The sequence below is a fragment of the Anabrus simplex genome, chromosome 3 (genome assembly GCF_040414725.1).
Source record: "Anabrus simplex isolate iqAnaSimp1 chromosome 3, ASM4041472v1, whole genome shotgun sequence".
Lineage (NCBI taxonomy): Eukaryota > Metazoa > Arthropoda > Insecta > Orthoptera > Tettigoniidae > Anabrus > Anabrus simplex.
The window spans coordinates 341,876,778-341,888,966 of NC_090267.1; the positions used below are offsets into that span (position 1 = coordinate 341,876,778).

The 12,189-nt window shown below is 39.8% G+C and overlaps 1 protein-coding gene across 1 annotated transcript in view; it reads right to left on the reverse strand.

The window, feature by feature from the left end:
* LOC136867311 (general odorant-binding protein 19d) overlaps positions 1–11,686 on the reverse strand; it is a 54,111-nt gene extending 42,425 nt beyond the window's left edge. The window contains exons 1-2 of the mRNA XM_067144467.2: positions 11,614–11,686; positions 6,449–6,530 (exon numbers count right to left, since the gene is read on the reverse strand). Of these exons, the coding sequence (XP_067000568.2) occupies positions 6,449–6,530; positions 11,614–11,667 (136 nt within the window). The 5' untranslated portion in view covers positions 11,668–11,686. The remainder of the gene's footprint in view (positions 1–6,448; positions 6,531–11,613) is intronic.
* Positions 11,687–12,189: the final 503 nt, after the last annotated feature.

The window sequence follows — 12,189 nt, forward strand, 5'->3', positions numbered from 1 at the left end:
GCACATCTGGTTTAGCAGAAGAGGAGGAAGTTGTTCAGACTCGCCTGCTTCAGTCTCCTACGAAATCGTTACTTCCTTTGTATCAGGGGGGTGAGGGGGGGGGGGTATTCGTATTCTGTATGTCTGAGGGTGTCCAAGGTAACGAAACTGTGGCCATACAAGATGACTGCGATTCACGAGCTGCAGGAACCGAACCAAGAAGAATGAGTCGGTTACTGCACAAGGTGCTTAGATTTTACCGAACGGCTACCTGGAATTATCAACATCAGGTGGTTCACAGATGAGACCTGGTTTCATCTGAATGGTTACTTGATTCTCAAAATACCCGCGTTTGGGCCACACATAACCCACACGCTATACATGAAAGACCCCTGCGCCCACAGATGGTCGGAGTTGGTATGAAGTGTCGACAAACTGAACGGTGCGTTCATTCTTCTTCTTGGATACCATTATCACAGACCGGCACAGGGACATTTCCCTGTAATTTCTCGAGCAACTAGAGAACAATGAACGCAGGTTATTTTCATCAAGACAGTGCGACTTCCCACACATCAACTGGCTCTCTTGCTATTGCTTCTTTAAGAACAGAATAATATCTAAGAATTTCTGGCCACCAAGATCATCAGACTTAACGACACCACATTATTTCCCGTGATGTTATTTCCATGATAAAATGTATCGAAATCGACCACGAACAATAGAAGATTTGAAGACCAACATCATGATTGAAATCAATGGATTAGGCAAGGAAATGTTAGAGCAAGCTTACAGAAGGATGGATCGACGGGTGTGTCAGCATGAAGATGGAGGTCATTTACAACATATTCTGCGATGGTAAGTAAATCTCCCACAGCTTTTTTCATATTTGGAAAGTATCTGCATCTTCCTACCTGCTACCAGACATAAATGGCGTCATTTTCAATTCTACACGTCCTCTGTGAATCACCCTCTATAACGGAGTAGCTAATATTTATATTAATGTTGTTCAGATTGATGCCTTCACTGTATGAAATATTAGATATGATGATATTTTGTGTCTGTAACATCTGAAGCGTTTCACAAACATCCAAATGGTTTTCACGAAAATTGCAACCGAAGAAAAGTGTGTGTCGTTCCATGTTATACATACTCAAAATTTCTGTACCTGCCATTAACATGTGCCATATGTACTGTATATAGGCCTACAAGGCGATGTTAGCCATACTATGACCCCACCACGTGCCGCCACGATAGCACCTGATCGAGGTGTTTTAATGTTAATATGTGCAAGTGGTAAACACGTCGTTTTAGTTTCTTGACTTTGGCAACAGTTGAGTATCGTTGCCATCGCTCTAATGTAAATACGTTTATTTTGGCAGCGTAGTTTCTGTGTCAGTATTTCAGTACTGCGTTGCTTAAAAAGTGATGTTTTCATTAGAACAATGTATTTTCATTATGATACGCTGTGAAATGTATTCGTCTATCAATGGGAGTTGGTTGGAGTTAATTCATTCATGTCCTGGCGTCCGTCTTGCGGATAAGGATACACCAGCCTTTTAAAATTCACGAAGATACGCAACACATCTAATGTCGATATTACAATTGTTGTTCCAATACGGACCAGGATGAATACTTTTGACCCTCAGACTCTTCCAGATGTGTCAATATATGGGGTACGTTCTGGAGTGTGGTATGCCGCCAGTGCGTATTCCCTACAATAGTTTACTCCTCGGACACGTCAGTAAAAGCTGTCGATCTCAAGCTAGGTGTAACAACAGTGGCGTGTCGCATGCTGCAAGCCATGGCTCACTGCTTCAGCCTCCGTGCGTACAGCAAGAAGGTCAATATAATGCACTAAGTAAACAGTATCTTGAGTATTATAAACGATTAGAGATCAACGAGATTTCGGCCAACTATATCTTACCGTATGAGGAAGCTAAGGAAGTTGTTACTAAGAAACCACTGATGTAGTTAAACCATTACCTCTTCGAGATAAGCAATCTTTCCCTCCCTTAATACGACAAAAATTATACAATCACCGTTTCCCAACATAATTTGCCATCCTCATGAAGTCATGGACTCAATCGCTTACCTACCTTTGCCACACATGTTCGCACTCAAGGATGATAGTATTGTAACTGACAGCTCCTCTCAATCGCCACTTATCTCCTCATAATGCTTTTTAATAGCATCCGTAACCTAGTTCCTCAACATCTACAAGGTATTCTTCTATCCAATAAGGGTGTCCCTTCAGCATCGGAATTACGTGAGATGATGACACGTAACATTCATGGGCCCTTCTAAAATAACAATAAACATTGCAGTAGAATAGCCAGTCAGAAATGGCTTATAAATATATCCTTCTAAAAGAATTATGCGATTGACACATCCCTTCAACAGCATTATCTTAAACCTAGTTTCATGCAGGCAAAGCAGTTACTTTTCCAGGGTATAATGTTTGTAATCAGACAGAGATGATGAATCTGATAATAGGCAACAATATTCGTTACGGCGAAATATCTTTTGTTTTACAGGAGTTATTTCATTCCTAGAACTTACTGCTCGTATTTTTCTCGCTATGGTTAAATTAATATATATCTGTTGTACATCACACATTATAATTTATCCATCAGAATGGGGCTACAGCACTTATATGTTATGTGGAACCCTTAACGCGTATAGTGTATCTTACGGATGTGCTTTTACAGACCGTGCTGCGACAGCTCTTTAAGACATGATGGACGACCAGCATACCATTATTCTCAACGATGACAGTTCTACCTTTATATCTCACCTTTTAAATCGACTTTCGTCAGTGGATATAACTATCTGTTCTTCGGGAATTGCTGTTAACCTTTCTCTCACTGTTTCAGAACGTATCATAATGCTTCCCTGGCAGAAATAACGAATGCTCTTTCCAAGTACAAGAAGGCTAAGTGAGTCTCTAGGGTGTATCCCCTTCGTTATTTTCATTATTTTTATAAGAAAAGACCATTATCAGTACCATGATGTACGGTACCTGGTTCGAAATAATACACTTTGTTCCTGTACAGTAATAAAATAACAAATAATAGCAGAATTTCACTGCTATATAAAACTTTCGCATGTTGTGTCACTCTCAAGTAACATAGCTCGATGAAACTTGAACCATACACAGGAAGAACTGATACAGTATGGTACGGTAGGCAACTGAAAGGAATATGCGATGAGACGAAGAGATATGACACTTTTATTCAGAGACAATAAATTACACGTAAGTCATTGCGACTCCTCTGGACATCACAAAAGAAAGGGCATGGTTCTTAAGAGGGTGTGTGATCACAGCGGATGGCGATGCATGCTCTAGAACGCGTCCCCATCCTGGCCAAAAGATTCGTCAGGGGTTCTTGGGGTAGGCGTTCCATCCCTCTACCAGCGCGGTTGACAACTGCTGGATGGTCGTTGGTGTATGGACGTCTGCACAATATGTCCCACACGTGCTCGATGGGATTTAAGTCGGTGAACGGGCAGGCCAGTTCATTCACGGAATATCCACCCATTTCAAGAGCTCCTACCCCTGCGCTGTTCGATGCAGTCATTCTCATGAATAAAAAAAAAGTGAAGCGAGGGTCGAGTGCATCCCAGGAAAGACTCACATGGGAAAAGAGTGCACTGTCATAATAACGTTGACTGGTGAGTGTATCACATTCAAAGATTGGTAAGTCGGTACGCCCATGCAACATTATGCCTCCCAACACCATAACACTTGGATCACCAGAATGATAATGTTTGACAATGTTCCTAGATGAAATATGTGTTCCTACCTCTCGCCAGACGAGGGTTCGGATGGAATCACACTCTCCTTCCAGCAGCAGTGTCTGTGGTTCGGAATGCTCTCCATGCACGTGAAAAAATATTGTGAACTATACCAACTACTCGGCTACACTCGTCCGACTTCGTCCTTTTTCCAGTTTCCCTGATGATCCTTTCCCATGTGAAGTCATCCAAATGTTGTCCCCTGGCCATGCTGTAATAAATAACACCACCACAGCGCACAGTAACAGCTCGCAGCTCATCACACTGTCTTGTCCCGTTCCTTCAGATGCTTCATTTTGTGGGACCAGTCCCAATTGACGCTATAGTCGCGATGAGCTCACGCCAGGCTTCTATGCACGTGTAGAGACCTTTGTCAACAAGTTACCGCACTTTTTTTCATTTCCACCGTGTAGTTGATAGTTTATGTTGCTTTATCTATCTCGTCCTTAAGTTTTGCACAGCAGTGTATTAACCATTTTAAGTTACTGATATCGTGATTTTGGGGACCATTAAAACAAATAAAAACCTCAATCATAGTAGTATAGTAAACATTTGCCATCCATTGATGGTTATGTATATCCTTTCAGTGTCAACACTTATCAGCGTATACTACTTTAAATGTTTTGTTACGTTCATATGAAATGTTAGTAATGTATTTACGTCTATGGTATGATCCTGCCACAGTAAATAACTTCTTGGACGAGTGCCCAGATTGTAGGCAGTCACGCAACACAGTGTTTTCTTACACATCTCCCCATCGTCCCTCAAAACTGACCCCGTTGACCACCGTACAAGTTTGTCAACATTAGTACAGCATTTCAAAGCACTGCTGAGTGATATTGGCAGGAACATCCATTACGGATTCTCTTGTGACAGTGATGACATCATCGGCGGAATGAAATCTTTGCTTTCAATTCCGTTCCTCTTAGTCAAGCACAAAGCGAAGTGCAGGGGCTTTGTCGTGTAGCAATAGACTGTTCTTCTCACTAATGATGGGATATTCGATTCATTTTACTGAATCGATCCGATTCCGTTCACGTTACTTAATTTATACAATGATCTGGTATACGGCACATTAGAGTCACCGTTCCTATTACACCGGGTGTACTCGTAGATAATAGCAATAATACTCAATGTTCACTGCTCCTATCTGGTCTTCATTCTATGAACTGCTTCCTGATGCATGTCATCCAGGCTTCAGGTTGCGGTTTCACCTGCAGCTACCTCTTCACATAAAGTTTTGTTGTTATAATGCCTCCCCCCGCAGTGACAACTCCATTAAATAGTGTTTAGAATTAGATGAAAAATATCCGTGCACGGGCAGTCGGTGATCTCGTGATTCGATTATTTAATTATTGTGCAATGATGTGGTATACGAACTGGGAGAGCGGTGAGCAGTTCTTCCCATTATAAGACAGATATTTCTGAGTGTTCATGATTATGACTCATGGTCATAGTGGAGGCTATAGAGTTGAGTTGAATTAACTCTCGAATGTCAACTAAGTTATAATACCAAGATTCATTAACACAAAAATTGAAGAACCTATAATTAGCCTATCTACTTCGGAATTATAATTCGACTTCGTTTATTACACCGCAAATGAATCCAACTATTATTTAAACCTCCTTTTTAATGGAAATCCAATTGAGTGTACTGTTTTCTGAGCTGAGAATTAGAATCCGTAATATAGCCACAAGCGTACGATTCTTTCAGTTAGCCATGGCTTTTTATTTCTCATTTGCAGCGGATCATCGGCTCCTCGCCAATGTCCAGCGTTCCGATAATGAACCATGTGTGTGTGTTGTGGCTCACTAATGGGAAAGTGCACCACTCAGCACTCGCGTACCGTCAGCTCGCTGCTGCTGTGATTCGATTCACACGGACAGTTGAATGGACCGATGTACTGCTTCGAAGCATACACTCAGTAGCCAACAATACTTCCCACACCACTGCTTAGTATGCTTAGGACGAATTCAATTGGGTAGACGGCCGTTATTCTTTACAGCCTTTCCTTGTGAATGAACTCGATCAGCTCAATTTCCTATTAGTCAAACAGTTCAAACATCAGCTTGCTTTTTGCCCTGTAATGGCGATACGCGCGATTTTAATTTTATCACCTGAAACGCTTCGCTTAGCGGACTTGCTAATTGTGTTCAGACTGCGAAATTATCGCATTCCGCTGCTCGTGTTCAACCAAACTTCACAACAAGTACGAAGCGAAGTGCAGAGTCGCCGTCGTCGTCGTCCTCGTCGTGTAACGCTAGACAGTTCTTCCCACGACACTCAGTCGCGTAGATTGTGAATGATCGCTTTATTGCTGTCCTTTTTTACACTTGATCCTTCTTTTCCACTTGTGCTATATGAATGCAACTGCCTCTTACTGGGACGAGCGAAGTACTGTCACCGCACCATCCCAAGGTGCAACCTATCCGCTGTAGAGCACCACAGCGACACTGTGTCTAATGACAGTACTACGTATTTAATATGAGGTTGATCTAATAAATCGCATTGAGGAAGCCCCTCATAGGGGTGAAACATGTATGTGTAGTACTGTATTAAAACTAATAGGTACTGAAAGCCGCGTCAACAGTTGTAGTAAGTAATCTATTCATCGACAAGATGAGGATTAAGACGATGTTAAAATTATTTTACAGTATTAACTATATAACTTACCATCACTTGCTCCTACGTACTTCTTACAGTCCTCCGCAAGTGGCCGTATCAACTGATCGAAGTTCTCCACATATCCAGCAGCCTGTGAAACAATATCAACATTAACAAGGGATATCTTTGAAGGGCCGAAATATATGAACAGCAAAACGCAGAACGCTTAAACAAAGTAGAGTTATATATACGATTTATTTATTTTCTATATCATTTACTACCATTAACATAATGTTGTACGTTTTTACCTCTGCGGACGGACACTCCATTCACTAATTTCTTTATTAGGGTGTGATGCTTATCGAGTGACTGGCTACATATTTAAACAGAAATATACCTTACGTGTGCTGTAATGAACAATCGTATTTAAATGCCAACAATAAAGAGCCCGGCGGTCAAAATAGGAACGAACAGATAAGTAAGACGTATGGTGTGGTGGCTAAAATGCATATATTAAGAACAAGTGTCACAGAGAGAAACATGACGAAAATCGCTGTTTATCCTGTGGAGAAACAATAGAAGATGACATCAATTGACAAAATATAGGACGAAATAACTCGGTAAGGAATTTACATCAAACAAAAAAAAAAAAGATAAAGAATTCCACACAATTTTAGAATTATAACTAGTGGAATTCTCTGGGAAGAACACTTTTTCTTCTGTATTTTAAGAATATATGGCAAAAGAAAATGAGAGAAAATAAACTAAGTACTAAGGAAAATAATGAAGCGTACGAGACATGTTTGTCCGAGTGTACGCAGCACTGTATACCTGAAAGGGTAGGACATAAAAATAAAAAGGTGTTAAATACAACATTGTTTGTTTTTACGTTAAATAATTACCGTACTTTTACGTCTTTTGAACACAATCCGAGGTGTCAAAGTTTAGTCCCGCAGGAGTTCTTTTACGAGCCAGTAAATCTACCGACACGAGGTAGATGTATTTGAGCACCTTCAAATACCATCGGACTGAGCCAGTACTGAACCTGCCAAATTGGGGTCAGAACGCCAGTATCTCAACCATCTGAGCCACTCAGCCCGGCATAGAAAAGTGTGATAATTTTTAGAGTGATATAAACACTATTAGCTTTATAACATTTAATGTAGTAATAGAGACATAGTCCGCCTCAGTGGTGTAGTGGTTAGTGTGATTAGCTGCTACCCCTGGAGTCCCGGGCTCGATTCCCGGCTCTGCCACGAAATTTGGAATGTGGTACGACGACTGGAACGGGGTCCACTCAGCCTCGGGAAGTCAAATGAGTGGAGGGGGGGGATTCGATTCCCAATTGAGCCATCCTCGAAATAATTGTTCGTGTTTTCCCACTTCTCCTGTCTAACGCCGGGATGGTACCGAACTTCAGGCCGCGGCCGCTTCCTTCCCTCCTCCCTGCCTACCTCTTCCAATCTTCCCATCCCCCCACAAGGTCCCTGTTCAGCATAGCAAGTGAAACGGCCAGAAGCCTCCCCAGTTGTATCCCCGACTCAAAGTCTCACGCTCCGGGACACTGCCCTTGAGGCACTAGATTTGGGATATCTTGCCGAGTCAAAGGGAAAAATCCAACCCTGGACCGTGAATGGATTAAGTAAAAAAGAAATAGAGACATACCTGTAACAAGGAAAATCTAATGAGTGAATCAAATAAATGAATTGCAATAAATAAAGGCCCCTCCCCAGTTGCAGGTGACCCAGAATTGGGAGATGAGAATGTTCTATGAAGGTTTTTGTATCGTTCAGCGGCTCAAGTACGGTTCCGAAACTAGAACTGTATTCTGAGTCAAAAGGTGATTCTAACATTGCACAGTGCAGTAGTAGTTGCAGGCAAGACTCAACACCGCGCGTCAGAGAACTCATTACTTCAGGTTCTCACAACAGAGCAGACAACACAGTGAAAATGAGGCGTTTGGATCAGCCGAAAGTCTATAAAATATATAGCACGTCTGGCTGAAACGCTCACTAATTTTAATATACTGAATAAAATAATAATAATAATAATAATAATAATCATCGGAGAGGTCCGGTGCAGATGTTTCGAGTTGACGACCTCTAGGCGACCTGGGTGTCTATGAAGACGACGCCCTACCGGAGATGAATTGTAACTGAAGACAGCACAATAACCCAGTCCCCAAGCCAAAGGAAAGTTTAATGGAAGTTAAAATCCCCAACTCGGCCGGGAATAGAACCAGGAACCCCTTGGGCGAAGACCAGCACGCTAACCATTATTATTATTATTATTATTATTATTATTATTATTATTATTATTATTATTATTATTATTGCCATTAAGACTGTGGTTGAACTTGAACGTTACATGATTATTAAATTTCGTCTCGTTTTTTCCTTTCCTCTTCCCAAAATCTCTTCATTCTTTGACTGTGTTCTTCTTTCCTTTGTTCAGTCCATACTTTACCTGTTTTTAACTCTCTTTTACTTCAAATTTCGCATTCATAATTTTATTTCTGAATATGTTTCTTTCATTTATCATTGCCTTGTCGATACCTGCTTGTTGTAGTTCTTCTTCTAATTTTTTCTTTATTGATCTATTACCTACATCAAAAATCCTCTTTGTGAGCCTGCTGCTGTCCGTTCTATGTAGATGCCCGTAGAACATTCGTCGGCGATTTCTGATCATGTTTGTGAGTCTCTCTGTGTATTCGTATAGTTCTTTAGTTGGTCTTTGGTTGCTCCAAAAATCTTGCTGAGGATTTTACTTTCTATTTCTTCTGTCTCTATGATACATGATTTTCCATCTGGGGTTGTTTCTAAAGCGTAACGGGCTTCTGGTAGTACAACTGTATTGTAGTACCTGAGTTTGGCCTATCTTGATATGTTTCTTTTATTGCAGTGTGTCCGTGTGAGTGTGTACGCTTTCTGAAGTTTGTCTGTTCTGTCTGTGTTGGATGCCTTAATTGATTCTTCTATTTGTAAGTATTCCCCTAGATTCTGGAATTTTTCTACTCTTGTGATCGTTCCATGTTTGATGTGCATGGCTTGGGTATTGTTATATTTTCTTTCCATATACTGTGTTTTCTCATATGATATCTGTAGACCTGTTTTGATAGAAATTTCATGTAAGTATTTCAGTGTTTTTCGTGTTTTTATCTATTGTCACTAAGTATTGCCAGGTCATCTGCAAATGCCAATCATGTTATGATTGTACTGTTTGCACACGTTATTCTTCTTCCTCTTCTTCGTATTATTATTATTATTATTATTATTATTATTATTATTATTATTATTATTATTATTATTGTACCGAGAGGTTCGCCTGTACTACGCAAATTCAAATCTTGCGCCTAAAAGAACTCCTCTACTGAAGAAACCGTGAACTTGAAACTAGACCTACTTAAACCTTTACTCAGAATATGTCACTACAGAAATCTGATGAAATTTATTATTTTGAAGTTTCCTGAACTAACTGTATTTCTACTTGTTTTGTTTGCCCTTCATCAAGAAGTTTGGACTTTCTTCAACAGATGTCACTGCTGAGAAAACTATGATCATGCACCCTGGTGCGAAGTGAAAGGACTTTTGATTTAAAGACGTTTTGTATTCAAAAGTTTTTTACTAAACGATGTTCATTTATTTTTGGGTTGGTAATATTTATCTTTTCTTTCTGCCAGTTTTGAATTTAGCCAATCCCAAATTTCTGTAATTAATTTTCAACCTATCACTGCCTTCTTCCTCGATTTTTCTTGTAACTTTTAAATCCACCAGTAAAATGAGAGGGTGTGGCTGGTTTATGCCTGAAAGTTCTCGAACTTTCCCCTAGGGCTTATAAACTGCGGATTTTCTCGTCTCTTGGCCATTTGATCGTCATCTAACTAGGCGTGTGTGTCAAGCAGGGGGCGGGAGGCGCCTCTTTCATCAGGCAGCAGTTCCTCAGCAAGGCAATGGCGATCTAATATCTTACTTTTTGGCTAGCTCCGCAGTTTAACCCGAGGGAAAGGTTCGAAACTTTAACTATGTAACCAACTACTCTACATGTAAATCTCCTTTCGGTTCATGTAAAAATTTAATAAATCTTTAACTGTAAATCGGGGATAGAGAGTGATGTACCCTCTCGTGCTCCCCTTCATCTTGGTTTGAGGTGACTACATTTAATGCTATTTTTCATTCTGTAGTGTGGTAAATTACTTTCTTATTCGAGTCACCTCCATAGTTTGGGAATAGCCCCTGTTTCATCGGCCTAGTGCCCCTTAGGTTTTAAGAATGCATATTTAGGAGTGCAAGTACTCGCCTCCATTCAATTTGTGTTTCGGGCCATTTACTTAACCTGTTTCTTTCCGCAACGGCCCAACAGGTTGGGTACAAGGTACCCCTGTTTCAAATTTGTAAATAGTGCCTTGTAAGGCCTGTGATTAATCGATTTTCATGTAATGTTGCCTTGAGTAGGCTTGGGAGAACTGAGAGCACGTTCGCTCTTTTCTAGTGTTGTAAAAGTGCCTCTGGGAGGCTTGATATTGTGTGTTGGGAGCAAGCGTTCCATGTATTGAGGGATTTCTGCCCTTGTGTAAATTTGTGCTCTTTGTAAATTTGAGCTGGGAACTCAAAAATTGTAAAACTAGGGGCTTGTAGCCCAAGAGAGTTAAAGTACTGTAATCTTGGATTTTTCTATTTTTTGTCATTGTTATCTCACTAAGTGAGAATTTGTTAACTTGTTGCTTTTCAAAAATATAACCTTCCATTTCACTTTTAAATTCTTTCTTGGCATTGTAGTTAGACCCATTCACCCCGGCACCTTCTTTCACCTCTGCGTTCCACGGGTAACACCCGTAACAATTATTATTATTATTATTATTATTATTATTATTATTATTATTATTATTATTATTATTATTATTATTAACCTCTTAACTCATATGGGAATTTCACTCTAGAATGCTAAGAAATTAAAGTTCCGATCGACTGCGCTGGAATTCGATCATATTCACCAATGAGTATATTACTGAGTAGAGTTACAGCAAATCCATCTGCTGTTATAATAATAATAATTATTATTATTATTAGTAATAGTAGTAGTATTAGTAATATTATTTAAGGTATTAATAATCCTATGAATTTTTAAATAACCCTCTTTCTCATGTTTTATTCTCCTTTAGAATTCTTGTGAGTATCACTCATAAAAGCTGTTGCTTTAACCAAAACAATAATCTGTAATACAATAAAATCACTTACAGCGAAGTGGCACATGAGTGCCAAGAATATGGAAAGTGTCCCTGTGTTCACCATTACTGACGATGTGTCTAACTTCATAGAAAGAACTGTAATACGCCGAGTGCAATGTTGTTCATTTATACCAACAGCATTAGGAGATAACAATTATCTGAGAACAGGAATAATTATGTATAATTTCTTAAAGATATCGCTAAAGTGGAACATATGTACAATATTTCATGTCAGTTTACGATAAGGACGGTGATTAGTGGTAATCAACTTGTGTATGTAGACCTATTCTTGTTTCCTACATTTCTATTCTTTTATTTCTTACCTGCGTCATTTAAATGCGATTGTATTACCGGTGTCACATTTTAGTACAACTGTGTCATGTATCATAGCCATATCTTACACGTCACATTATACTGTCAATTTTATAGACATTTTAAATTAATGAAAGAATATTTTAATCAGATATTATATTCTCATTTAACGCATCATTTCTTTGATGTCCGACTCGTTGTCTGAACGGTCAGCGTACTGGCCTTCGGTTCAGAGGGTCCCGGGTTCGATTCCCGGCCGGATCGGGGATTTTAA